At 48.1% G+C, this 25,141-nt stretch overlaps 1 protein-coding gene and 1 long non-coding RNA gene across 8 annotated transcripts; one reads left to right on the plus strand and one right to left on the minus strand.

Moving 5' to 3' along the window:
- Window positions 1-173: 173 nt before the first annotated feature.
- TGIF2 (TGFB induced factor homeobox 2) lies at window positions 174-13,902 on the plus strand. Of its 6 annotated transcripts, none has more exons than XM_082746291.1 (3): window positions 174-300; window positions 3,967-4,191; window positions 11,128-13,902. In XM_082746291.1, the coding sequence occupies exons 2-3, from the start codon at window positions 4,000-4,002 to the stop codon at window positions 11,647-11,649; spliced, it is 714 nt and encodes a 237-aa protein (XP_082602417.1). In that variant the 5' UTR covers window positions 174-300; window positions 3,967-3,999; the 3' UTR covers window positions 11,650-13,902. The 6 variants fall into 6 exon arrangements, with proteins under 6 accessions (XP_082602417.1, XP_082602413.1, XP_082602414.1 ...); XM_082746287.1 differs by having other exon boundaries at window positions 299-529; XM_082746288.1 differs by lacking the exon at window positions 174-300 and adding an exon at window positions 335-436.
- LOC309872290 lies at window positions 7,805-25,132 on the minus strand. Of its 2 annotated transcripts, none has more exons than XR_014315761.1 (5): window positions 24,996-25,132; window positions 23,601-23,697; window positions 17,510-17,553; window positions 8,789-8,933; window positions 7,805-8,333 (listed from the first exon to the last, which is right to left on the minus strand). It is a non-coding gene; the product is annotated as an uncharacterized lncRNA (long non-coding RNA). The 2 variants fall into 2 exon arrangements; XR_014315762.1 differs by having other exon boundaries at window positions 24,471-25,123.
- Between the last annotated feature and the right edge of the window lie 9 nt (window positions 25,133-25,141).

Here is a 25,141-nt window from a genome sequence, read left to right on the forward strand (position 1 = left end):
TTACTTCTCCCCTCGGCAAACGGCCCCCACTCCCAGCTTGGAGCACACAGTAGGCGCTCCGGAAACGCTCCGCGAGAGGAGGAACGGGCCACTTCCTGCCCCCGAGCGGACTCTCCCGAAGCCGGGCTCCCACCGCTCCACTTCGGAGGCCATGTGGCATTCCTGCGGGTGGGGGTGGGCGCAGGAAGAAGGTGCCCGCCCGGCCCCGCCCCCTCCGGGCGCGGTGGGCGGGACGAAGCCCCCGGCCGCCGTCGGCCCGCCCCGCGGGGGGTGGGCGTAGCTCGCCGCGCTCCGCACAAAGTTTGTTTTCTCCCTCCGGGCGAGTGGGGGAGGGCGAGGAAAGCGCGGGGGGGGGGGGGGAAGAGAGGGGATCTGACGTCAGGCCGCGAGGTGCTTTCCAGCCGCGAGCTGTCAGGCCGAGTGTCAGGCCCGGCAGGTACGCGGCGCGCTCCCCCGGCGCCCCCCGCCCCCTGCCAAGACGCCAGGCGCCGAGCCAGGGGCCGCGTGGACGGAAAAGCCGCTCGGAAAAGTCAGTGCGGGGCGCAGGAGTGGGACAGAGTCGGGCGGGGGGCGCGCGGGACAACTTGGAAAGTTTCTTTTTCTCGGCCGGGCGGGGGAGGGGGGCGTCGTCCTGGCGCGTGCGATTGTGGGTGTGTAAGCTCTGGTGTTTGTGAGCCGCGACTGCTGGGGGGCGGGCGGGGGCCGGTGGGGGGGAATGTCGCACCGTCCCCCCCCCACAAGTTGGAAGCTCTCTCGAGGCCCTTCTGGGGGGCCCAGCTCCGTACGATCCCAGCCCGTGAGAGGGCCGTCCCTGCCCCGGGCCGGGGTGAGCGCGCGGGGGTTGGGTTTGTTTGGTTTAAAAAGTGCACGTTGCTAACCGCCAGCAGCCTCTCCCCCCTCCGCCCCCCCCGCGGCGGCCGAGCCAAGGAGGGGGCCGCCGAGAGTGACAGCTGCGGGTGGGGGCAGCGGCAAGGGCCCGGGGCTGGGGGGCTGGGGAGCCCGCGCGAGTTCCCCTTTCCTTTGGAACAAAGGAAAGTCTGTCTCGGAGGCATCTGTCACTCCCAAGCGGGCCAAGGAAGCGGGGCGCGTGGGGCCGGCAACCCGAAGAAAGTTTGTGCGCGCCGGGACCCTCGGGCAGGCCGAGCGTGAGCCGAGCCTCCCGCGGGGGAAGCGCGCAGTTCTCTGGGGTAGGGGGCGGCCAACATGGAGTCTGGGCGCAGGGCTGGGGTGGGGGGGGCGGTGCGGAGGTGGGAGCCCAGCCCCCTCCCCTCCCCCTCCGGGCCGAGTTCGGAGCACAAAGCCGAGCGCGCAGGCTCGGCCAGCCCCGCGCCCCGAAGAGTCAGACAGCGCCAAGCGGCGGGGGAAGGGGGTGGGAACCAAACTTTTTCCTGCCCCGAGACAGACACGTGAGTTTTCTTTCTTGCAGAGCCCCCGCCCCACCCACTTTGCGGGCCGGCGGGGGAGCTGGGGCGCCGAGTCTAGCGCGGGGTAGGGGACTGAGGGGGTGCGGGCGCCCCGAGCGCAGGCCGATTCCCCGCCGCCCCGGGAGCCATGTGCTCCGACTCGGTCTGGGCCGCGGGGGAGACTGCGCGCTTTGTGTGAACTGCTGGGAATGCAGCGTGAGTGCGCGGCCCGGGGGAGTGTCCCGTCGAGCTGGGGGAGTTGTCAGAAAGTGCATTCGGGAGTGGCTGCAGGTCGGCGTCGTGGAGTGTATAGGAGGGTGCACTGGGTGTCCTGTCGTGAGGGTGCTGCCACGGGCCAGTTGGGGTAAGAATTGATCGCTGGTGTGATGACGTTTGGAGTTTCCTCAGTCTGAGAGATCGTGGGTGGGCGGGTCGGTTGGAGTTTGTGGGTAGGCATATAGCCAGGAATTGGGCTGGTTTCGTGGGTACCAGTTGTTCGTGCTAGACGTGGGCTCTGTAACTGTGTGCTGTGTTTGTCGGTGAAAACCTTGGTGGTTCCAGGAGCTAAGGGATGGGTTGGTGCCTGTTATCTGAGCACTGCTACAGAGTTGCCTGGTGGTGAGGGCGTGTGTGTCTGTGCGGCTGGGTGTGAGTGTGGGGTGTGTATGTGGGAAACCTCCCCCCATTGTAAGCTGGCTGGAGTGCAGGACAGGATGGTGGAGAGAGGTCTGTTGTTGGCTCAGGGGTCATCTTCACTGGCCACCCTAGGAACCCTGCAGACTGGGACTTGGTTAGTAGCCAGGGTGGAATTTATACAGATAACCCTGAGTAAACTTCTCATAGCTTGCCAGGACTGCATCCCTGAGCCCAAATCCCAAATGCCCTGGCCAGCTAAGCGCCAGAAACCTGACCTCAGAAAGCAGCCTGCTGTTGGTGTTCTCTGAGGAGTGGCACCTCTAACCAGTGCCTGTCTCACCTCCAGGTGGCCTGGCTGGGAGGGTAGACCCTTCCCTCGAAAGCCTGGCCGAGCCAGCCCAGATATCTGGGCTCAGGCCCAAGTCGAGGAAACAAAACCTGGGAGATGCCAGAGTCTGTTGGCCCAGCCTGCTGGGTAGCTGTTAAAAGGCTGAGGAGGGAGGAGCCTTGAGATTCTGGCATTAGCTTGCCCTGGAACTTTCGGTTTTAAAATGTAAATCTCTTTTGCATGTGTGAACCAGAAGTTAGTCAGGGGGATGAGTAACTGAGTTGGGTTGTCTAAGGAACCCCCTTCCCACATTTGACAGGTGAAGAGGGGGCTCAAGCCCAGAGAGGAGAGAGCACACTTGCCAACGTCACACAGCCAAGGGGAGAGAACCAGAGTCCAGCCTTGCTCATTTATCTGGATTTTTGAGGAATTGATTCATGGACCCAGCCAGGGGCTAGATGACAAAAGAGAATGTCTCAGACAACCAATAGGGATGACTCAACACTCTGCAGGGCACAGTAGGTGCAGTAAATGTGAAACACCCATTGCTGTAGGACCGTGGTGATTAATAGTCTTTCCAGACCTGGGCAGCAAAATGCTAGAGTTTGGGGAGGCTGGCGAGGGTTGGTTGTTGTTGGCAAACATCGGTCCAAACCTTGCTTCCACACCCTATCCTGGAGGTGACTTTTTTTTTCATAACAGCTTTATTGAGATGTAACTCACATATCCTACCACTTACCCATTTAAAGCAAACAAATGAGTGGTTTTAGTATACTCACAACTATGTAACCACCACCACAGTCAATTTTAGAACATTTTTAACACTTCAGAAAGAAACTCCATACCCTTTAGCTGTCCTTCTAGTCTCCTCCCCCAGCCTATTCTAAATCAGTCATTAAAACGGACTCATATGTATTTTTCATGACTTGTTTCTCTCACTTAGCATATTTTCAAGGTTCATCCACACAGTAGCATGGATCAGGACTTAGTTCCTTTACATGGCCAAATAATACTCCACCATATGGATGGACTACATTTCGTTTTTCCATTCCTCCACTGATGGACACTTGGGTTCTTTCCACCTTCTGGCTATTATGAATAATGTCGCTATAAACGTTTGTGTTCAAGGTTTTGTGTGAACGCAGGTTTTCATTTCCCTTTGGTAGATGTCTAGGAGTGAAATTACTGGCTCACATGGTAACTGTTTAAATTAGGTGGTGGTCTCTCTCGGTCTTGATTTTCTGATCTATAAAATAACGATAATAGTAGTATCTGTCTTAAAAGGACTTGACTGAGATAGTGTGAAGTGCTCAGTACAGCGCATGGAAAACAGACCTCAGGGGTAGCTAAAATTCTTTGTAGTCTGGTACTGCTTCTTAAAGAGCTGCCACTTATCTCAGTAGTCCTCTACTGAGTGCATGAAATCAAGGCATCTCAGACTCCTCCCTTCTAGGTTGCCCAGGCAAAGGTATGGCCTGAGACTTTAATTTACTATTCCTCCATTTCAGTGTCCCAGGCTGTAATGTGCTTGGAGACAGGGAAAGGATAAAAGGCAATGCGTGGTAATAATGTCCCCATCCCCTCTGTCACTTGTTCCAGGCTTGCCCAAGGTCCACCTAGCCCCTAAACACCATGTCAGACAGTGATCTGGGTGAGGACGAAGGCCTCCTCTCCCTGGCAGGCAAGAGGAAGCGCAGAGGGAACCTGCCCAAAGAATCCGTGAAGATCCTCCGGGACTGGCTGTACTTGCACCGCTACAACGCCTACCCCTCAGAGCAGGAGAAGCTGAGCCTTTCTGGACAGACCAACCTGTCAGTGCTGCAGGTAAGGAGCAGGTAGCAGGAGACCTGGGTTCTAGTTCTGTCTAAGTCCTGTCGCTGATACACTGTGTGGCCACATGACAACACCCACTCTGCCTCAAGGGAAGACCATGACATGAGGTGACAGCAGCTAGATCTGGGGGAGTTCTGAAGAGGCAAGGCACCACTATGAATGTCTTGGTGTCATTAACAGTGGAGGCTCTGGGGAAGGTGAGAAGGCGCTGAGTGTTTGGAATTCAGCCCCTGGCCCCTGGCCCCAGAGCAGGGTTTAGTAACTTGGTTGCAGAAGGGCAGCTAGTGGTCTGCAGTGTAGTTAAAAAAATGAATTGGGATCATGGCCAAGAAAAGGGCAGAATTCAGAAGTTCTGGGTTCAAAACCTAGTTCTGCCACATAGGAGCAAGGGACTACATCTTGATTTCTCCATCTGTAAAGTGGGGGTTCGAATCCTCCCTTGCTTGACTGAATTGTAAGGAGCAGATTCAGAACTGGATGTGAAAGTGCTTTGGGGCCACCTGGCTGGCTCACTCAGTGGAGCAGGTGACTCTTGACCTTGGGGTTGTGAATGCGCATCCTATATTGGGTGTAGAGATTACTTAAAAATAAAATCTTTTAAAAAAAAAAAGAAAGAAAAGATGGGGCACCGGGGTGGCTTGGTTGAGCATCTGACTCTTGATTTCAGCTCAGGTCTTGATCTCAGGATCCTGGGATCGAGCCCCACATTAGGCTCCAAGCTCAGCATGGAGTCTGCTTGTCCCTCTCCCTCCTCTGTCCCATGCCCACACCCCCACTCCCCACACACTCTCTAAAAATAAATATTAAAAAAAGAAAGAAAGTGCTTTGTAAACCACCCACATGAGCATACCTGAAGATCTCTTGTCTGCTTTTCGTCAGAGTGCAAGGTATCATCTCCTTTGAACTGCCCAACTGCTGACCTTTTTGTTCTGTGTTCATGGTGCTGAGGTAGACACCCTGGACTATCACCGACTTGCCTCCAGTTTGGCTCTCATCTACCTGGGCGACACAGCAGGCCCCCAGTCTAGCGAAGGCCCATCCCCTGCCCCATGAGCCCCCAGTGCTCCTTGCATGAGCCGGCTAAGCCTCTACCCCAAGGCCTCCTGTTCCACCTCTGTCTTTTCCTAGCCTTTAATAGATTCCTTACTTGAATCTGTGGTGCTAACTCTCCTTCCTTCCCTTACCCCCCAACCCTTGGAACCTCCCTTGTCTCCCCAGTTCCCATCCCTTCTCCATGATGCCTCGTGCTGAGTATTCAGCCTTCGGAACTCCTGTCACCTGACTTTGTACTTGCTGGGCAGTGGTTAATGGGAGTCTGTCTATGAGAAAGGCTCTAGGGTTACAGAACCTGACTCAGATCCCATCTTCTCCACAAGAAAAAGCCTGGATGTTGGCCAGGTCCACTGCCTCTCCCTGAGCCTCATGTTCCTCATCTGAGAAAAGGAGATGATTGTAGTACTTGGCATGGCATATAAGGAAGAGGGATGGAGAAGAAAGATGCAAGGCTCACGGCAAGTGAGCACAGAGTGGGTGTTTCTGCTCTTGTCATCCTTATCTCCTAGATCCCAGGTCTTGGACTGACCTCAGGTATCTGACAGTGCCTAGCATCTCACAGTGTACCAAGCACTCCCAACCAGAGCTGAGGTCCCAGAGAGGAACCAGACACATTCCCATCCTCAAGGTGTCTAGTCTGGGATGGGAAAGCGGGGAGGACCTAGCCGTTAGTGTTTGTAGAAAGTGTGGCTGGGACAGAAGGCAGCAGAGACCCAAGCAGTGTTTCTAAGCCAGCCTGGGGTGTCAGCAGGCCTCCCAGAGGAGGCGGACTTGAACTCACAGGATGTAGAACAACACAGGCCAAAGGCTTGAGCCTGAAAACCAGGATCACCTTGATAGGCTCTTTGCTGGTCTTCTGCCTCCAGCCTTTTTCCCTCAGTCTGTTCTCTCCATTTTTTTTTTTTAAGTGGGCTTTATTAAGCAGTTCATGAATTGGACAGCATCCCATCTAACTCCGCTCCCTCAGTCCATTCTTCTGAACACAAAAGTACAAATCTGATTGTGTCACACACACCATGGACCCCACTGTCCTCTGCAGAGAATCCAAACTCAGGAGCTTACCAGCTTCATCTCCATTCTTCCTGTCCCCAGGACCTGTGAACCTTCGGCCCTCTGTTCCTCTGGGCCTTCTCCCTAGGCTTCTTCGTGACTTTTTGAACTTGGCTCACTCCATGTAAGCATTTCCTCATGAGAGCATTCTTGGACTAGGTCTGAGGCCACTACTCTTGTGTTCCTGGTGCACCTCCTACCTGTGCTGCCACACTGTATTGAAATTGTTTTTGGTCAGGGACACCATTTCTTACTGAGTTATGTGCCAGTTTCTCTAATTTATTTTTCACAGACCCACCTCCCTGCAACATGTTGACTTGATACATTTTTATTATTATGTCACTTTAGCTATCATGTCACTTAAGCATGTATAAAAACTGGGTTTAAAAAAAAACAAAAAACTTTCTTGCTTTTGCTCTTATAAATTGTAAAATAACCAGTTTCCCAATGTAACTGTGAAACCAATGAAAAACTTAATGTAAAATGGTGCATGGGGATGATGCTTTGCTGACTCGGCTGTGATGTGTAGTATGACAAAGGCACGGACTCTGGACTTGAGCAAGTCTGGGATTGCCGGAGGCCACTGTGCTCCTACTCAAGATCAGAATGGAAATGTGAAGCTAAAACATTCTTCCGAGAACTAGTGGATTCCTAGGATGATATATCCCTTATTCCACATTAGAGAAATGTTGGGCTGAGGAAGGACCAGCTGAATTCTGGTGTGCCCTTGTTCTGGTGTTGGCCACCCTGCTCTAGAGTCCTGCTGAGAGTTAAGGAGCAGTGGGGACCATGTGGCCCTGGGGGGAAACTCTACCATGAATCCCACAGGGCCTCCACCCTTCTACCTCTGCTTGGCGGTCTTACAGGCACCTCAGATTTCTTGATGGGTAATGGATAACTTCTCCAGACTGGCTCGCTCTTTTTCTAAGGGGTGCCCCTTCATTTCCCTTCCTTAGCTCATTTGATCAGTCACCAATTCCTATGCATTCACCCCTTAAGTATTTCTGAAGTGTGGGTTTCCTTCCCTGGTCCAACCTGTCATTGTCTTACCACTCGCTATTCCACTACTAAAAGTCCTTCAGTGACTCCTGCCCACCTAACGACAGTATCACCTGCCCCTATCTGCATAGCTGGCCTCACCCCTGCCTCCCCCTGTACTCATGCCACACGAATCAGTACCCCAGACCGCTTCATTCCCACTCCTAACTAGGGAGACCCTCAGCCCTCAGAGGAACTGTGTGCTCCCATGGTACCATAACTGGGTCAGCACTTGGACAATGGACTGCATAGCTGCTTTTTAGAACAGGAGGCTTACTTATCACTGTATCACTATATCCCAAGTTTAGCTCTATGCCTGGTATCTGGTAGGTACTCAGTAAACAATTATTGAATTGATAGAAAATGAGGAAGTGTGGGGCAATGTCAACAGGCAGGACCTCAAAAGTAAAGAAGTATAGCTTCTCACTCTGGAAAAATTGGCCCAGGTCCCTGGAGACATTGCTTTTTCTTGTGTTTAATTTTTTAAATTTCACTGTTTATTAAGAACATTTGCAAATATCCACAAAAGAGAATATTATAATGCACTCCTAGAACCAGTCACCTGGCTTCAGCATGCTTCAGCATTTTGCCAAGCTTGTTTTCTCTCTCCCTGGGGACAGTTCTTTTGATTGTCTCCTCTAACTGGCCCAAGAGCAATCTCATTAGCAAGTCAATGAGTCATTTAACTAACTGGTTTGCTGGTACTTGCCTGGGGCTAGGCAGTTGGGAGGGTTAGACCAAAAAAAAAGTCATTTGTGAAGGGTTTTCACAGGTCCCTGTGACACCCTCTGAGCCCACTTTATTGCTGTGGTTTCTGACTGTTCTGAGGGGCTGGCTGCCTGTTGGGGAGGGAAGGGAAGCGTGGCAGGGAGGGTTCGGGCCCCATTCTTTCACTCATACTGATTGGGGGTGTGCTCGGTGCCAGGCCCAGTGCTGCGTGCTGGAAAACACAGTGGTAGAACAGGCACTATCTCTGCCCCCTGGGTAGCCTCCTGTAGGAAAGAAAGACAATATTTAAAGGACTAAGAATTCAGTGTAATTAATTGCCAGTGTGGTGTCAGCTGAGCTCCCCCTTCTTTTCAAGGCCTTTAGAACTCCATTCAAATGGAGTTACCTGAGAGGCTTTTGCAAAGCGGGAGAGGGGCTAAGAGTCAGCAGAGGGGATGGGAGTGAGTGGGTTAAACCACTGGTTCCTAAGTCTGGGCAGCAGAACTCAGGGAATTTTGTTTAAAAACATGCATTCCTGACTCCGCCCCCACCCCACCCGACTCCCACTGGACCTGTAGAGCAGATGAGATCTTGTTTTTGTTTTTGTTTTAATTTTTTTATTTGTAAATAATCACACCCAACACTGGTTTTGAACCCACAACTCTGAGATCAAGTGTTGCACGCTCCACCGACTGAGCCAGCCAAGCGCCCCCAAGAGATAGCTATTTTTTAAACTCACCTTCAAGGTGATTATAGTACAGCCAGCTGCTTTTGAGAGCACCCTGGTATGGGTGGTCATAACACAAGTGGGGGTCCAGTGATATTTGGGAAAGGTCCTTCTATGCCTTCACTTCTCTCCCTTCTTTTGCTTCTGTCTCGGGCAGCTGAAAAGACAATAGAATGAAAGCACCAGTGTCGCCTTCTTCAAAGGCCCTCCTCTGAGCCTTGTGGCCTTCATCAGCTTCCTGGTGCCCTCCCACTCCCGTTTGCCGCAGGGATTCCTCCCACATTCTTTATCGCAGCCGCTGATACAAAGTACCGGCAGGACAGCCACCAGTCGCATAGGGCCGGTTTGTGGTAGAGATAGGCTTTGAGGCCCCCAGCCTGGGTTGTACCATATCAATCACAGAATTCACCTTGGCATTCTCCCTGCCACCTCCCCAAGGACCTTGAGTGGGGGCAAATCACATGCTTTTTCCCTGACTTGGGCATGGGTCGGCAGCTGGAAGGGGCTACAGAAGCTCCTGCTGGCCTGTTATCACAGCCCGGCCCTGCCGGTGCACGCAGGCCTGCCCTTACCCGGCCCCCCTCAGCTGCGCATTTCTAGCGGATGAGAAGACAAAACAGACAGCAGGCTGCCAAGTTTCTGTGGACCAGGCTGAGCATGTGGGAGAGTGGTTTCTGCTCTTCCCAGAATTCTAAGCCAAAATGGGAGGTGCTGCTAGGGGCTAGGTGCCCACACAGCTGCTAATAAAGGCCTAAGTTCCCCTCCCCAAGCCTGCTTTCTTAACAGAAATCCTCATCCCTACTTCACTTGAACCAGGTCACGGTGACCTGACACCTTCCCCTGCGCGCAGAGCGACCAGGAGCAGGCGCAGTGCTCTGTGGTGGCCCGGGAAGCTGCTGAGGCAGCGGCTGGACGCAGGAGGGGAAGCATCCCAAGGAGCAGAAAAGGCTTCAGTCTGTTCTCTTCACCTGGCAGTAGGGGTTGCCTGGAAGTGGTGACCTTGAGCAAGTTACCGAGCTCTGATCAGGGCCTCTGTTTCTTCCCCAGTTTAAATAAAGTGGTCATCGCAGTACCTAACTCCTAAGTTGGAGACTAAGTAATTAAATGGAAATGTTCAGAACAGCACCTGGTATGTTTTGTGTTCAACAGGTGTTTGCTTTCAAGATTATGGTCATGATTATTCGGTCGTCAGTTCCACCTGTTTGCTAAGACACAGCAAAGCACAGGCCCTAAAGCCTGGAACCTGGGTTTGGATCCCAGCTCTAGACTTGGAGCCTGTGTGACTGACTCTGGGCATGTTCTTTCATCTTTTATGAGTTCAGTTCCCTCCTTAGTACTTAGAGGACACTGCTGACTACCTTCCAGCTTGTACAGATGAAACATAATGCAGGTGAGGCGGCGGGCATGGTACTTAGTATCAGAGGTGCTGAATTCCTTTCCTTTACCTCACCCAGCTGTTCAGCCCTACCTCTCTCTGGGGCTCCCCTGCAGCCTTAGCCAGCATTCAGCTCAGCCTGTGTCTGCTGATGCCTGCTGGTGTGTGTGTGTGCGTGTGTTTATACTGGGAAGACCCTGGAGATGAAGAGGAATAAATGAGAACCCCTGGAATGGAGAGGAAGAGAAGCCACTAGAAGGCTCTGGCTCTTCCCTGAACAGGAGCTTTTGTACCTGCTGAGTAAGGAGCCAGGACAACTCCAGGCACCAGCCCCTGCCCTAGGTGGCTGTCCCTTTGGCTAGGTAGAGACAGACTCCATAGGAAAATGGCGGCCAGGAGCTTGCCCTGGAAATGGGCCAGGAGAGATGATAAGCAGGGGTAGAAACTGAGCCTTAAGGAGAGCTGAGCCTTGATCCATTCACCAAACCGTAGAGAAACGTGAGCCATTGCTGCAGTCCACACAGTTCCCAATATCCCGCCACACAGGTGAGGGAGAGAGGGTTCTGATCTCTTGCCCTGTGCAGCAGCTGGTACATGCTCTGTATCTGTCAATAAACAGGGAAAAAAGAGACAGGGCCGGAAGAGGGAGCTACGGTGTGCAAGGTGTGTAGGTCAGCAGGCCACTGTTGAGGCCCTTCAGTGGTGTGCCATGGTGTCCTGGCCTGCTGCTGTCAGTTCTGCCCCGAGTCCACAAAGACTAGATTGGGTCTTCCCATTGTTGTCCCCACCACTGGTTGTAATTTTATATTCACTTGTAGGATTTCTTTTTTAACTCTCTCTTCCCAACGTGAACTTGTCTGAAGGCTGGGATTATGTCTGTGTTGTTTGCTGCCGTGTTTCTGGGGCCAGGAACGTAGGTGCTTCATAGCTGGTTTTGACCGAGTGAACTGATCACGGCCTCTTCTGTGCATTCCAGATATGTAACTGGTTCATCAATGCCCGGCGGCGCCTTCTCCCAGACATGCTCCGGAAGGACGGCAAAGACCCCAATCAATTCACCATCTCCCGCCGCGGGGGTAAGGCCTCAGATGTGGCCCTGCCCCGAGGCAGCAGCCCCTCAGTTCTGGCTGTGTCTGTACCAACCCCCACCAATGTGCTCTCCTTGTCCGTGTGCTCCGTGCCACTCCACTCAGGCCAGGGGGAAAAGCCAGCAGCCCCCTTCCCACCAGGGGAGCTGGAGCCCCCGAAGCCCCTGGTGACCCCTGGCAGCACACTCACTCTACTGACCAGAGCTGAAGCCGGAAGCCCCACAGGTGGACTCTTCAACACGCCACCGCCCACACCCCCAGAGCAGGACAAGGAGGACTTCAGTAGCTTCCAGCTGCTGGTGGAGGTGGCGCTACAGAGGGCTGCTGAGATGGAGCTTCAGAAGCAGCAGGACCCATCGCCCCCCTTACTGCACACTCCAATCCCCTTAGTCTCTGAAAACCCCAAGTAGGCATCTGCCAAAAGGGGTGCTCGAGGCTCGAGCCAGCTGTCCTGGGTTTCCATTTGGGTTCCCTTTCATACAGAGGGTTTTCTTGGATCACTGCCAAACATCGGGATCATCTCCTCTGTCCAGAGGTCTTCAGCAGGAAGATGCCAGCTGGTGTCACTGCACCGTGACGGGGACCTCTCTGCTAACTGCCGTTTCTCCAGGCCTCCTCAGTGATGAGATTGAGATCGGAGACAGGCATGGTGCTGCTGCTGCTTCTCCAGAGAATCCCTAGGACACCTCTGTCCCAGCCTGCTTTCCTGGCTGGGCACAGGAAACCCGCCACATTCAGACCTACGCCCTGGAGCTGGGCCTCTCTGTGTTAAGCGAAGTGTGGACAGTCCAAGTTCATAAGTGTGAACAAAAGAGAAGAGGAACCCAGCAGATGTAACAGAACTGACTCCAGTTGAATGTTTAGGTTTTCACTAAACTTTATTTTTCCTTTTTTGCTGGGGTTTGCATTAATGGGAGTAGTTAGCCCAGGTATGGGAGTCCATGTGTGTTGCCTGAGGGAGTCTGACGAACTGGGAATTAGGCACCACTGCAACTGGTGAGTGTTTTACAAGGAAAGAGTATCTTTATTTTGGGGACCAGCTAAATCTCTGCAAAATTCCAAATGGTTGTTTTATTGTTGGTTTGACTTACCAAAAAAAAAAAAGGACACACACACACACAAACCCCTTTTTGAGCTCTGGCTTTTCTGCGTCAGGCACAAAGCCTTTAAGAATAAAGAAAGGGTCCAATACAGAATCTGACCAAACCTTCTAAGCGCAGAGCAGAGAAGGATGATAAAACCGGACAGGTGGTTATTGGTTTGGTTTGTTCGTTTTTCTGTTTTGTTTTGTTTTTTAAATTTTTGTTTTTACTATGTTTTGGGGGGCAGGGGAAGTAAGCTAGACCAAGGCAGTGGGTTTTTTGGTTTTGTTTTGTTTTTTCTCCTTAATATTTTCCCCTCTTTATCCTTGAAAGTTTGGCCAACCAGCCTGAGTTTTGAATTCCTTTAAGAACTTGGGATTAGTGCGGCCAAAACGGAAAAAGCTGCCAGTAGCTCCTACTTGGAGAGAAGTGAGCCACCTACTGGTCAGGAAGCCCTTGTAGCTGACTCCGATGGGCCTTTATTCCCATGACAGTGGCAAGAACCTATTCCTGGAAGAAGCAGGGAAGGTGCCCCCAGCTGCTGAGAAGCTGCCTTCTCTGGAGGCTGGGGCTGGAAGTCGGTTAGGAAGCCTGTCCACTGTGTCTTTGTATTGCACCTTTCTCTAAATTGGAGTTGCAGAGCCCTCTGCTCTGAACTTCACAGTGAACTAGATCACGGTCTTACTCTTCTCCCTCCTCTCCATTTTTTTATTTTGCTGTCTCTCTGCTAACAGCGTTTGACAGCAATACACCCCATCTTTATATATCCTAAGAAACACTAATTCTAGGTTACTATTAGCCAAAATATTTTTGTTCTGAATAATGTTGTTACTGGGCCAAAAGACAGGTCAGGAGCCCTCAGCCTCTCGTTTCCTGAAGTTGCCCAGTCAGGCAGGCACAGGGGGAGATTCCTGGGGGTTGACTTACTTGGGTGGGCCTGGCCAGGAGAAAAGCAGCAACGTGTGTTCTGTCCTTTCTGGGATGATGTCTGAAGGCTTCAGGGAGGCTACCTGACTTCTCAGTGGCTTGGCCTACCCACTGCTGTGGGAATGGGGATTAGTTACTTAAGGAGAGGGAGCTTTGCTCTCTCTGATGGGCAAGTTTCCTAGGCTCTCTCTTTTGCTACCCCAGCCTGTTCTTGCATGTCCCAGGGGGATCAGGGATCCTCGCCCTCCTGAGGCCCAGCTGGGGAAGAAAAAATAGCAGCTTCAAGACAGCTAAAGCTGCTGTTTGCCCAGCCTGTTCCACCCCACCCATGTCTGAGCCCAGGTCTGGTAGCACTGTTGGAAGACGCTTATAGCAAGAGCCCCTGGCAGTGTATCGGGCTGGGGTGGGATTTTTCCTTCCCACAGTGCACTGAGCAGTAGAGATGGTGAGGGGTGAGGAGCCATGCTGCTGAATTCTGGTTGGCATTTCCCCCTTGTGCGAGATGGGGAGGCTGGAGGTGGGGCAGCCTCTGCTTGGTTGGGTTGTGAGAGAAACCTGGAGAAGCACAGTTATCCCGTTGAATTATTTGAGCAAAAAACTACTGTAAATAACTTTTGTTTTTGTCTTTCGTCAAATAAAGTTGTTTTTGGGTTTTGTTTTGTTTTGCTTTTTAAAGCAGAAACAGATTGACCCACAGTGACCCTGGGCCCCGTCCAGGGGTGGGGCAGGTGCTGAGTTTTTACAGGGCCTAATCGTTCCCCGCCTCTAGCAGCCACCTGTCAGTGTCGGGCGCCCTGCATCCTTATTCTTTGGCCTCAACCCTGGTCCATAATTCACCATGGTGGGCAGGGGGCATATGCCTCCCTAGCTGCACCAGTCTTCCCTGGATAAACACTCAAGCTTTGGGGTTGCTGAGTGGTAAGGAAACTTAGGGAGCTAGCAACCTTATCCTCCCCCTCAACCAGTGAGGAAAGCGTAGGACTGCAGTATGACGCCGGCACAGAAAGCAGCACAGAAGAGATGGATGCTTTAGTCATGTCTGAAACTGGCACCACCTCTAGACTTCCATGTTACGGAAGCTAGTAAATTCCCCCCCCCCTTTTTTTTTTAAAGATTTTATTTATTTGACAGAGATCACAAGTAGGCAGAGAGGCAGGTAGAGAGAGAGGAGGAACAGGCTCCCCGCTGAGCAGAGAGCCCGATATGGGGCTCAATTCCAGGACCCTGAGATCATGACCTGAGCCAAAAGCAGAGGCTTAACCCACTGAGCCACCCAGACACCCCTAAATTTCCCTTTTTTTGCTTAAGGTAGCTAGCTGTGAGTTTCATTTACTTCATAATGAAGCAACTATACATTTCACTGCAGCCCAAACAGTGCAAAGTCAAGGCCTGCAGCAGTAAACACCCTTGCTTTGTGCCTGGGCCTATCCAGTGTTACTACTTTAATTTTTGTATACACACAAAAGAAGGCAGATGCCCTTCTCATAAGTAAAGAAACTGAGGGTTTGTTAAATTAATTGGCCTGAACTGTACAGCCAGTATTAAATGGAGCTAGGATATGAATTTAAGTCTGTCTTACTTGAAGGTCACCCTGACATCTGCCTGGACCTTATTTGAACTAGTGATGGGCAGTTCACTGACTACTGACATTTAACCAATATGGTTTTGGGGCTAAACACTAGAAATTTCTAATACTGAACCAAATCAGCTTCTGATGACAACAGACCTAGATGGAGGATGTCCAATCTCCCACAAGTCATTCTCCTTTAGAAATTTGGAGTCAGTGCTTCCCTATTCAAGTTTCCCAGATTAATTAATTATGTATTAATTATATATTATTATATATTATAATATAATATTAATATTACCCTAAAGAGGGAAATCTTTTGGATGGTCTGACTGCCTTAGAAGAAATGGCTTCCTACAGATATTTTTCAGAGAACTGAAACCAAAAGCATCTTCTGTGACAAGCTTCAAACTGATGAACCCCTGAGTAAGCAAGCCTTTAGATAATGATTATTTAATTAATTTATTTATTTTAAAAGATTATTTAATTATTTATTTGACAGAGAAATCACAAGTGGGCAGAGAGAGTGAGGAGCAGGGAAGCAGACTTTATGCTGAGCAGAGAGCCCGACGTGGGGCTCGATCCCAGGACCCTGAGATCATGACCTGAGCTGAAGGTAGAGGCTTAACCCACTGAGCCACCCAGGTGTCCCAGAAAATAGCATTTAAATGCATTTCTGGAGGCACCTGACTGGCTCAGTCAGTAGAGCATGCGACTCTTGATCTTGGGGTTGTGAGTCTGAGCCCCACCTGGAGTGCAGAGATTACTTAAAAATACAAAATCTTAAAAATAAAATAAAACCGTCTACGGCTGGACTCAACTCTGGATTTAAAAAGTACACTGCGGGGTGCCTGGCTGGCTCAGCCAATGGAGTATGCAACTCTTGATCTCAGGGTCAAGAGCTCTAGCCCCATGTTGGGGGTAGAGATTACTAAAAAAATAATAACAACAGTTAAAAAAAAGAAATAAAAACTACACTCTAGTTTAGAAACTGCTAATGGGAAAAACTCCCAGAGGGGAGGGGCTCAGCCTGTCTTGGTGTGCTGTAAGCTTGGTATGTTAGCCACTGCAGCTGCAGAGAAGGAACTCGGGAATGTGGAAATAATAATTACCAATGCTCTCAATGTTACTGGTTTCCAAAGCACTTCTCTATAATCTAGGCTTGCGTTCAGATTCTGGCTCTGTCACCTAATGAGCTGTCATGATTCCAGACAAGTCAATTTGCCACTCCAAACTATAGTGTCCTCATCAATAAAATAGGCATAGTAATATTCACCTCTTAGGAGGATGAAATAGGATATTACATGTTACTGTTATTATATATTGTTATTACCTGGCCTCTCAGTAGAGGGCTGAGAGTAAAACGGAATTATGACAATAACTTGCCCCATACCACACAGCTGTTCAGAGGCAGAACTGGAAGGAATTACCCAGAGAAGTAGTTCTCAAGCTTTAATATGTATCAGAATCATCAGGAGAGCTTCCAAAAATCCAAATTCCCAGACCTCACCCCCAGAGTCCAGGAGTCTGCACCCTTCACTTACACCACAGAAGATTCTCACGCTATTGCTCAAAGGACCTGATCAGGACACTGACTTATCCCAAGGAAGGTTTGAGGTTAAGACAACACCTTATCTTTCAAAGTTTTAAGATGAGAGGAAGAAGGGTACCACCAAGTAGTTTACTCCCTGCCAAACCATTTGACTTCCCCTCCACTCCCAGGAGTCTATGGTGGCCTGAAGGTCAAGTGTAGCCTTCCTAAGAATGTCATTTTAATTACATAAATAATCCACATTTACTGCAGAAAATTTTAAAGATAAAGGAGAGGAGTTCAATATAGTGGTTAAGAGCCCAGTCAACTTTTGTTGGAGGAAAACATGTAAAACATTTAGCAAAGCTGGCACCTAGTAAGAACCCCATTAAGTACTAGTAAAACATTTATCATAGCAAAAAGAGGACCTGGATACAAACTCGAACCTCTACCTCACAACCAGTGCGCTTTCCATGGCTTGTGGATTTTTTCCCACAGGACTCTTGATTTCTGTGACTCCATCTGTGTCTGTCTAGGGCCCTCAGTCTTACCTCTCTGAGCACACTTTCCCCTCCAAACTCTCCTACAAGCAGCTGGCAGTGGCATAGGGGCATTCAGCTGAGAGGACATACTCGGCCCCAAGCCTGAGATCATGTGTTTAACCGGTGCTTAGAAAGTTCCAACCCCACAAAGGCAAAATCTGTCCTACTTCCAAATCTCTCTCCCACTTCCAGTTCTGACTCTTCATCAAGTTCTTTTCCATCTTAGACCACCCAGCATGTTTATTTTAACCAGATGGATGCACGGGATTCAGCCAGACTCCCTACTTCCTAAGATAAGGAGAGCCTTGGGTGAAAGCACAAAGGGATCAAGTCTCGGCCCCATAAATACCCTCTAGGCAAGGGTTCTCCATGCTAGCTCCCAGCTTGGCTTTGTCTGCTCCTAGAAAGCTAAGAGGAGGAACACAGATCAGATTTCGGATGCCTACTGAACCTCTAACTTGCTGTGTGACACTGAGCTGGGCTAGATCTAAGGACTCTCTAAATATAACTTTCTGTGACACCCCGCCCCCATATAATCACAAATTTAATGAGTCTCAGTTAAGATAAGAGCTTCACAATATAATACGACATATAAAACTTTTCTTGCAAAAATAAAGTTACCTGTTTACAGATGATATGATCACATATGTAGAAAATCCTTTGGACTCCACCAAAAGGGAAAAAAAAAAGGATAAATGAATTCAGCAAAGTTGCAGAATACAAAATCACACAAAAATCAGTTGTGTTTCTATACACAAACAATGAACAAGCCAAGAAGGAAATTTTTTTTTAAAATTTCAATTTAGAATAGCATCACAAAGAATAAAGTAGTTAAGAATTAACAAAAGAAATGATAAAACATTGCTGAATGAAATTAAGGAAGATAAAAATAAATGGAAAAGTATCTTGTATTCATGGACTGGAAGACTTACCTATAGATCTTCACTGCAATCTCTACCAAATCCTACTTATTTTTTTTTCTTAGTAAGTTCCACACCCAACTTGGGGCTTGAACTACAATCCCAAGATCAAGAGTTGCATGCATGTTCTACCAACAGAAGCAGCCTGGCACCCCTCCACTTCTTTTTTTTTTTTTTACAGAAATAGAACAACTGGGGTGCCTAGATGGCTCAGTGGGTGAAGCCTCTGCCTTCGGCTCAGGTTGTGGTCTCAGGGTCCTGGGATCAAGCCCTGAATCAGGCTCTCTGCTCAGCAGGGAGCCTGCTTCCCCCTCTCTCTCTGCCTACTTGTGATCTCTCTCTGTCAAATAAATAAATAAAATCTTAAAAAAAAAAGAACAAAGTTGGAAGACTCACCTCTGATTTCAAAACTTACTACAAAGCCAAAGTAATCCAAACCATGTGATATAGGCACAAAGACAGAAAAAAAAAAAAAAAAAAAAAGGCCAAAGGAATAGGATTTGACAGCCTTGCAATAAACCCTCACATATGTGGGCAAATAATTTTCAACAAAGGCGCTAAGGCCATTCAATGCAAAAAGGACTGTCTTTTTAACAAATGGTGTTGGGAAAACTCGATATCCACATGTAAAAGAACAAGTTAGACCCTTAACTAACACCATATAAAAAAATTAACTCAGTGGGACACCTATCTGACTCAGTCAGTGGAGCATGTGACTCTTGATCTTGTGGTCATAACTTCATAGAGTATACATTAAACAACAACAACAAAAAATTAACTCAAAATGGATCAAACACTTAAATATAAGTGCTAAACTAAACTCTTATAAGAAATCAGGGGAGGGGCGCCTAGGTGGCTCAGTGGGTTAAGCCTCTGCCTTTGGCTCAGGGTCCTGGGACTGAGCCCCACACTGGGCTCTCTGCTTGGCGGGGAGCCTGCTTCCTCCTCTCTCTCTGCCTGCCTCTCTGCCTACTTGTGATCTCTGTCAAATAAATAAATAAAAAATCTTAAAAAAAAAAAAAAGAAAGAAAAGAAATCAGGGGAGAAGCTTGTTGACGTTAATTTGGCAATATTTTAAGGTTTTTTTTTTTTTTCTGTTGTTATTTTGTTTTTTAAAGTAATCTCTACACCCAGTGGGGGCTTGAACTCACAACCATGAAACCAAGAGTCATGCTCTGGGGCACGCAAAGCCAGCTTAGCGTCTGACTCTTGGTTTTGGCTCAGGTCCTCATCTCAGGGTTGTGAGTCCAAGCCCCATGTTGGGCTCTTACTCAGTGCAGAGGAGTCTGCTTAAGACTCTCTTCCTCTGCACTCCCCTCTCCTCTAAAATAAATAAATAAATCTTTTTTTTTTTTTTTTTTTTAAGAGTCACATGCTCTTCCAACTGAGCCAGCTAGGCACCCTGGTAGTGATTTCTTGCATATGATACCAAAAGCACAGGCAAAAACAAAAAATTAGACAAACTACACTTCATGAAAATTAAAAAATTTTTAAAAATTGTTAAGTAATCTCTACTTTTTTTTTTTTTTAAGATTTTATTTATTTATTTGTCAGAGAGAGAGAGAGAGAGAAAGAGCGAGCACAGGCAGAGTGGCAGGCAGAGTCAGAGGGAGAAGCAGGCTCCCTGCGGAGCAAGGAGCCCGATGTGGGACTTGATCCCAGGACGCTGGGATCATGACCCGAGCCGAAGGCAGCTGCTTAACCAAACGAGCCACCCAGGCGTCCCAGTAATCTCTACTTATTAAAGAGGCATGAACTCATGAGACTGAGATCAAGAGTCACGTGCTCTACCAACTGAGCCATCAGGGCATCCCCCAAATTAAAAATTTTTGTGTCCCAAAGGATACTACTATCAACAGAGTAAAAGGGTAACCCACAAAACAAGAGAAAATATTTTCAAATTACATAAACAATAAAGGATTAATATGCAGAATATGTATAGAACTCCTAGAACTCAACAACAACAAAAAACAAATGACAAGACTCAAAAAAATGGGCAAGGGTCTGGAACAGACATTTCTTCAAAGATAACCAAATGACCAAAAGATGCTCAACCTCACTAATCATTAGGAAAATGCAAGTAAAAATCACAATGAGATACCACTTCGCACCCATTAGGCTGGTGATTATCGAGGGGCATCAAGGTGGCTCAGTGGGTTAAGCATCTGCCTTTGGTTCAAGTCATGATCTCAGCAGACAGCCTGCTTCTTCCTCTCTCTCTGCCTGCCACTCTACTTGTGCTTTCGCTGTCAAATAAATACATAAAATCTTTAAAAATAAATTTAAAAATTTTATAAAGTCTTTTAAAGGGGCACCTGGGTGGCTCAGTTGTTAAGCATCTGTCTTCAGCTCAGGTCATGATCCCGGGGTCCTGGGATAGAGCCCTCCATCGGGCTCCCTGCTCTGCAGAAGCCTGCTTCTCTCTCTCTCCCACTCCCCCTGCTTGTGTTGCCTCTCTGGCTTTCTTTCTCTCTGTCAAATAAATAAAATCTTTAGAAAATCTTTTTTAAAAATTAAATAATGAAATGGAGTTGGGAGGCCAGCAGAAGGAGCTCTCACACCCTGTAAGTCCTCATCAACTGCAGGCCCCAACAGAAAGACATACCTTGCACTCCCAGAAGGAAGAAGACTATTTTTCACCACCCTGACAAAAGGAAGAAAGATCTTCTCCTTGCCCAGCAACATCCCAGTCAATGAAAGACCTTTACAACTGTTACAGCCAATGAAAACCCACAGACTTCAAACTCCTAGATTAATCCAACTTGGATTTTTTGTTTATAAAAGCCCCTCCCCACTATCTTTCTTCTATAAAAGCAAGTTTCTCTTCTTTGTTCTCCAGATTTGCCTACCATTTTGTTGTAGTTTGGGTGTCCCAAATAGCAATACTCTGCTATTCCCAAGTAAACTAATTTTTGCTGGGAAAATAGGTGAGGGTTTTTTTTTTTTTTTTTTTTTTTAAGATTTTAATTATTTATTTTACAGAGAGAGATCCCAAGTAGGCAGAGGCAGGCAGACAGATGGGAAAGGAGGCTCCCCACTGAGCAGAGAGCCCAACGCCCTGCTCAATCCCAGGAATCTGGGATCATGACCTGAGCTGAGCTGAAGGCAGAGGCTCAATCCACTGAGCTACCCAGGTGCCCTCCCTCCTTTTTTTGATGTTCCAGGACCCTGAGATCATGACCTAAGCCAAAGGCAGAGGCTTAACCCATTGAGCCACCCAGGTGCCCCAGTGAGTTTTATTTTTAAGGCTAACAATACATACAATGAACACCTAACGAACATTTAGCGAAATTATTATTCAGCCTCAAAAAGGAAGGAAATTCTGACACTGGCTATACCAGGGATGAATCCTGCAGACAGTATGCTAACTGAAATAAGTAAATCAGAAAGGACTAACACAGTGTGATTCCACTCTTAATGAGGTACTTAGGCAAATTTGGGACAGAAAGTAGAATGGCAGTTGTTGGGGGCAGGGACAAAGAGAGATTGGGAAGTTACTAGATTGAGGGCACAAAACTCAATTTTGTAAGATGAAAGAGTTCTGAAAATGGATGGCTCAGTGGGTTAAAGCCTCTGCCTTCGGCTCAGGTTATGATCCCAAGGTCCTGTCCCAGCATCAGGCTCCCTGCTCAGCAGGGAGTCTGCTTCCTCTCCTTCCCCCGCCTGCCTTTCTGCCTTGTGATCTCTGTCCGTCAAATAAATAAAACCTTAAAAAAAAAAAAAAAAAGGATGGTGGGAGCATCTACACAACAGAGTACATGTACTTCCCTGTACCACCAAACTGTACATTTAAAAATGGTAAAATTTTTTATGTATACTCTACAGCAAGTAAAAAAAGATTTAAGTTTAAAAAAGAATTTAGGAAAAAAAAAAAATTTAGGGGCACGTGGATGGCTCAGTTGGTTAAGCATCTGCCTTCAGCTCAGGTCATGATACCAGAACCCTGGGATCAAGCCCCACATTGTGCTCCCGGCTCAGCAGGGGGTCTGCTTCTCCCTCTCTCCTGCTCATGTGCTCTCTCTCTCTCGCTCACTTTCTTTTTTTTTTTTTTTAAGATTTTATTTATTTATTTGACAGACAGAGAACACAAGTAGACAGAGGCAGGCAGATAGACAGGAAGGGAAGCAGGCCCCCTGCTGAGCAGAGAACCCGATGTGGGACTCCATCCCAGGACCCTGAGATCATGACCTGAGCTGAAGGCAGCGGCTTAACCCACTGAGCCACCCAGGCGCCCCTCTCGCTTTCTTTCAAATAAATAAAACCTTTTTAAAATAAGTAAGTAAGTAAATAAATAAATAATAAAGAATTTTCTTTTTTTATTCCAATTGTCTCCATCGTCAATGCCCCTGCCAGTATCTCCTGAGTGACTTTAACAGTCTTTAGTCTCCCACTCTGATCCTATCCTCCGAATAGCAGCCAAGGTGATCTTGCTAAGAGGCAAACCTGAAAAGTGAAATGTCGCTGTTAAAATCCTTTCTGTGGCTTCCTCCACTGTTGGGACAAAAATAAATTCTTCATGGCCATGACCAAAAAGACAAGGGGGGTGGGGAGGTCCAGCCTCACATCTATGGATCTGGAGAAAGTGAACCCTTGTGCACTACTGGCGGGAATGTAAATTGGTGCTGCCACTATGGAAAACAAAATGGAAGACCCTCAAAAAATTAAAAATAGAAACACTCTATGATCCAGCAATTCCACTTCTGGCAATATATAACACTAAGAAATAAGGAAATAAAAACACTAACTCAAAAAGATATCTGCATGTTCATAGCAGCATTATTTACAATGACCAAAGCATGGAAACAACCTAAGTGTCCATCAACAAATGAATGAATAAAGAAGTTGGGGTATGCACACCATGGAATATTATTCAGTCACAAAAAATTAGGAATCCTACCATTTGTGTATGTATAGACCTTGGAGGTTTACGCTGAGTAAAAATAAGTCAGATGGAAAAAGACAAATACTTTACAATCTCACATGTGGAATCTTAAAAAACAGACTCAGAAAAAGAGATCAGACTTGTGGTTACCAGAGGTGGGTGGTGGAGGGAGGAGGAAATGGAGGAAGGTGGTTAAAAGATACAAACTTCCAGGTGAGATATATAAATAGTAAGGATGTAAGGTACAACATGAGGATGACCGCTAACAATGCTGTACTGATACACTGGAAAATTGTTAAAAGAAAGAATAAATCCTAAGACTTCTCATCACAACATCTTTTTTCTTCTTCTCTTTTCTTTGTATCTATATGAAAAGACGGAATTAGTTGAACCCCCAATTAGCTGAACCATATCATTTCACAATATATGTAAATCAAACCATCAAGAGGTAGGCCTGAAACTTATATACGGTGATATATGTCAATTCTTTTTGTTTTTTCTTTTTTATTTATTTGTTTGACAGAGAGAAATCACAAGTGGGCAGAGAGGCAGGCAGAGAGAGTGGGGGAAGCAGGCTCCCCACTGAGCAGAGAGCCTGATGAGATCATGACCTGAGCTGAAGGCGGAGGCTTTAACCCACTGAGCCACCCAGGCACCCCGTCAATTATTTTTCAATGAAACTGGAAAAGACAAAAATTCTTCAGCATGCCCCTCCCACTCCTTCCCAACTAAGGTCTTTATTCCCCACCAGTAGCTGACATGGTTTCACCTCCTGGAATGCTCTCTTCTATTCCCCTCCCGCATCCCCTTAACTCCTACTTTTCCTTTAGAGCTCTATCTTTCCTAATCCTCCACACCAAACTCCCCATTACAAACTTTTACTACCAGGCCCAGCAGACTGAAAACTTACCTATTCTGTCTTGGATCTTGGGCTAGGTATTCTTCCAACATTCTATGAAAGAATGAATGATCAGTTTGTCTCCGTCACTGCATGCCCCCCAGATAATCTGTAAAAGAGGTTTTATACCAATGGTACACTTCCAAACTGGAGTGAGCTGGTTAGGCTTTACCACAGTTTTGTATATGGGAGAGAACAAGGTTCAGAAAAAAGGCAGGGTTGCCAAGAACAAGATCCATGTGAAGGCTGAGGGACTACAAGGTAAGAATTCATGTCAGGTGTATGTCCTTCCAATCAGGTCCAGACAGAGTAATGGCTGTTGCTGTGTATATCACCTTTGAGGTCCTGCTTCACTCAATCTATTGCAAGAGGATGTTGGAATTGAGTTGTGGTTGGAAACACCAACAGTGGAAGAAGCTCCCTAGATGATTCTGTTCCTCAGCTAGGGGGAGAACTACAGGTCAATGTTGACAGGTATACAAAGGATATTCTGACCTCACTGATACCCTTTAAGACTAAAAGCTTAGGGTCACCTGAGTGGCTCAGTTGGTTGGGTGACTGCTTTTGGCTCAAGTCATGATCCTGGGGTCCTGGAATCAAGCCCCACATCAGGCTCCCTGCTCAGCAGTAGAGTCTGCTTCTCCCACTCCCCCTGCTCATGCTCTCTCTCTCGCTCACTCTCTCTTTAAAATAAATAAATAAAATATTTTTTTAAAAGATGACGACTTAAAGTTTAAGGTTAGGAGTACAGATTTTGGAGTCAGACAGACCCAGATACTTGTTGTGTGATTCCAGACAAATTAGTTTGCCCACCACACAGAAGTACCTTGGTCTCAACTTAATTCACAGTACAATGCACAGGGCACCACCTGGAGGGCTTACCAAAATGCTGATTATGGGCCGCACTCCCAACAATTTCTGATTTGGTGGTTCTGGGATGGGATCTGAGAATCTTCACGTCTAGTCAAGTTCCTACGTGATGCGGCTGCCGGTGGTCCAGACACACACGTTGTGAACCACTGTCCTAGCACATGCTGAGGACACAGTAGCTGTATACTCAGATATTCTGAGAGCCAATGAAGTCCTTTCTCCATTCCCCCGACCCCGCCCCCTGCCCCCGGAGTTCTCAGCTGGTTCCAACTTGCCATGTAGCCTTAGAAAATCTTTTCCGCTTTTTGGGTCTCGGGTCTCACATTTGCCAAAAAAGGGTGCTGGGCCAAGATGAGACACGAAATTAATACAGGAAACAGTTTACATCTGGAAGAGGGTCCTACGTAATTAGGGGAGAAAACGAGCAAGGACTAAATCCTGAAGGGGATGCTTGGGACTTCCGGGGAGCCAGTGTTGGGTTCCAAAAGACGCGGAAAAACAGGGCAGCGTTCTGCCCCGCTGCTGCAGGGGACAAACCGTGGAGGGCTGGGCGACGCTCAAGTCTAACTTCGACTCTCTATCCAGATGCCGTTCTCCAGTTGCCACAGCTCCTCCCCGCGCTCGCATCACCATCCCCAATTAGATTGTCCCTTCCCTCTCACCATACCGTGCGCCTGGCGGAA

The sequence above is a fragment of the Mustela nivalis genome, assembly GCF_964662115.1.
Source record: "Mustela nivalis genome assembly, chromosome: 8".
Classification (NCBI taxonomy): Eukaryota; Metazoa; Chordata; class Mammalia; order Carnivora; family Mustelidae; genus Mustela; species Mustela nivalis.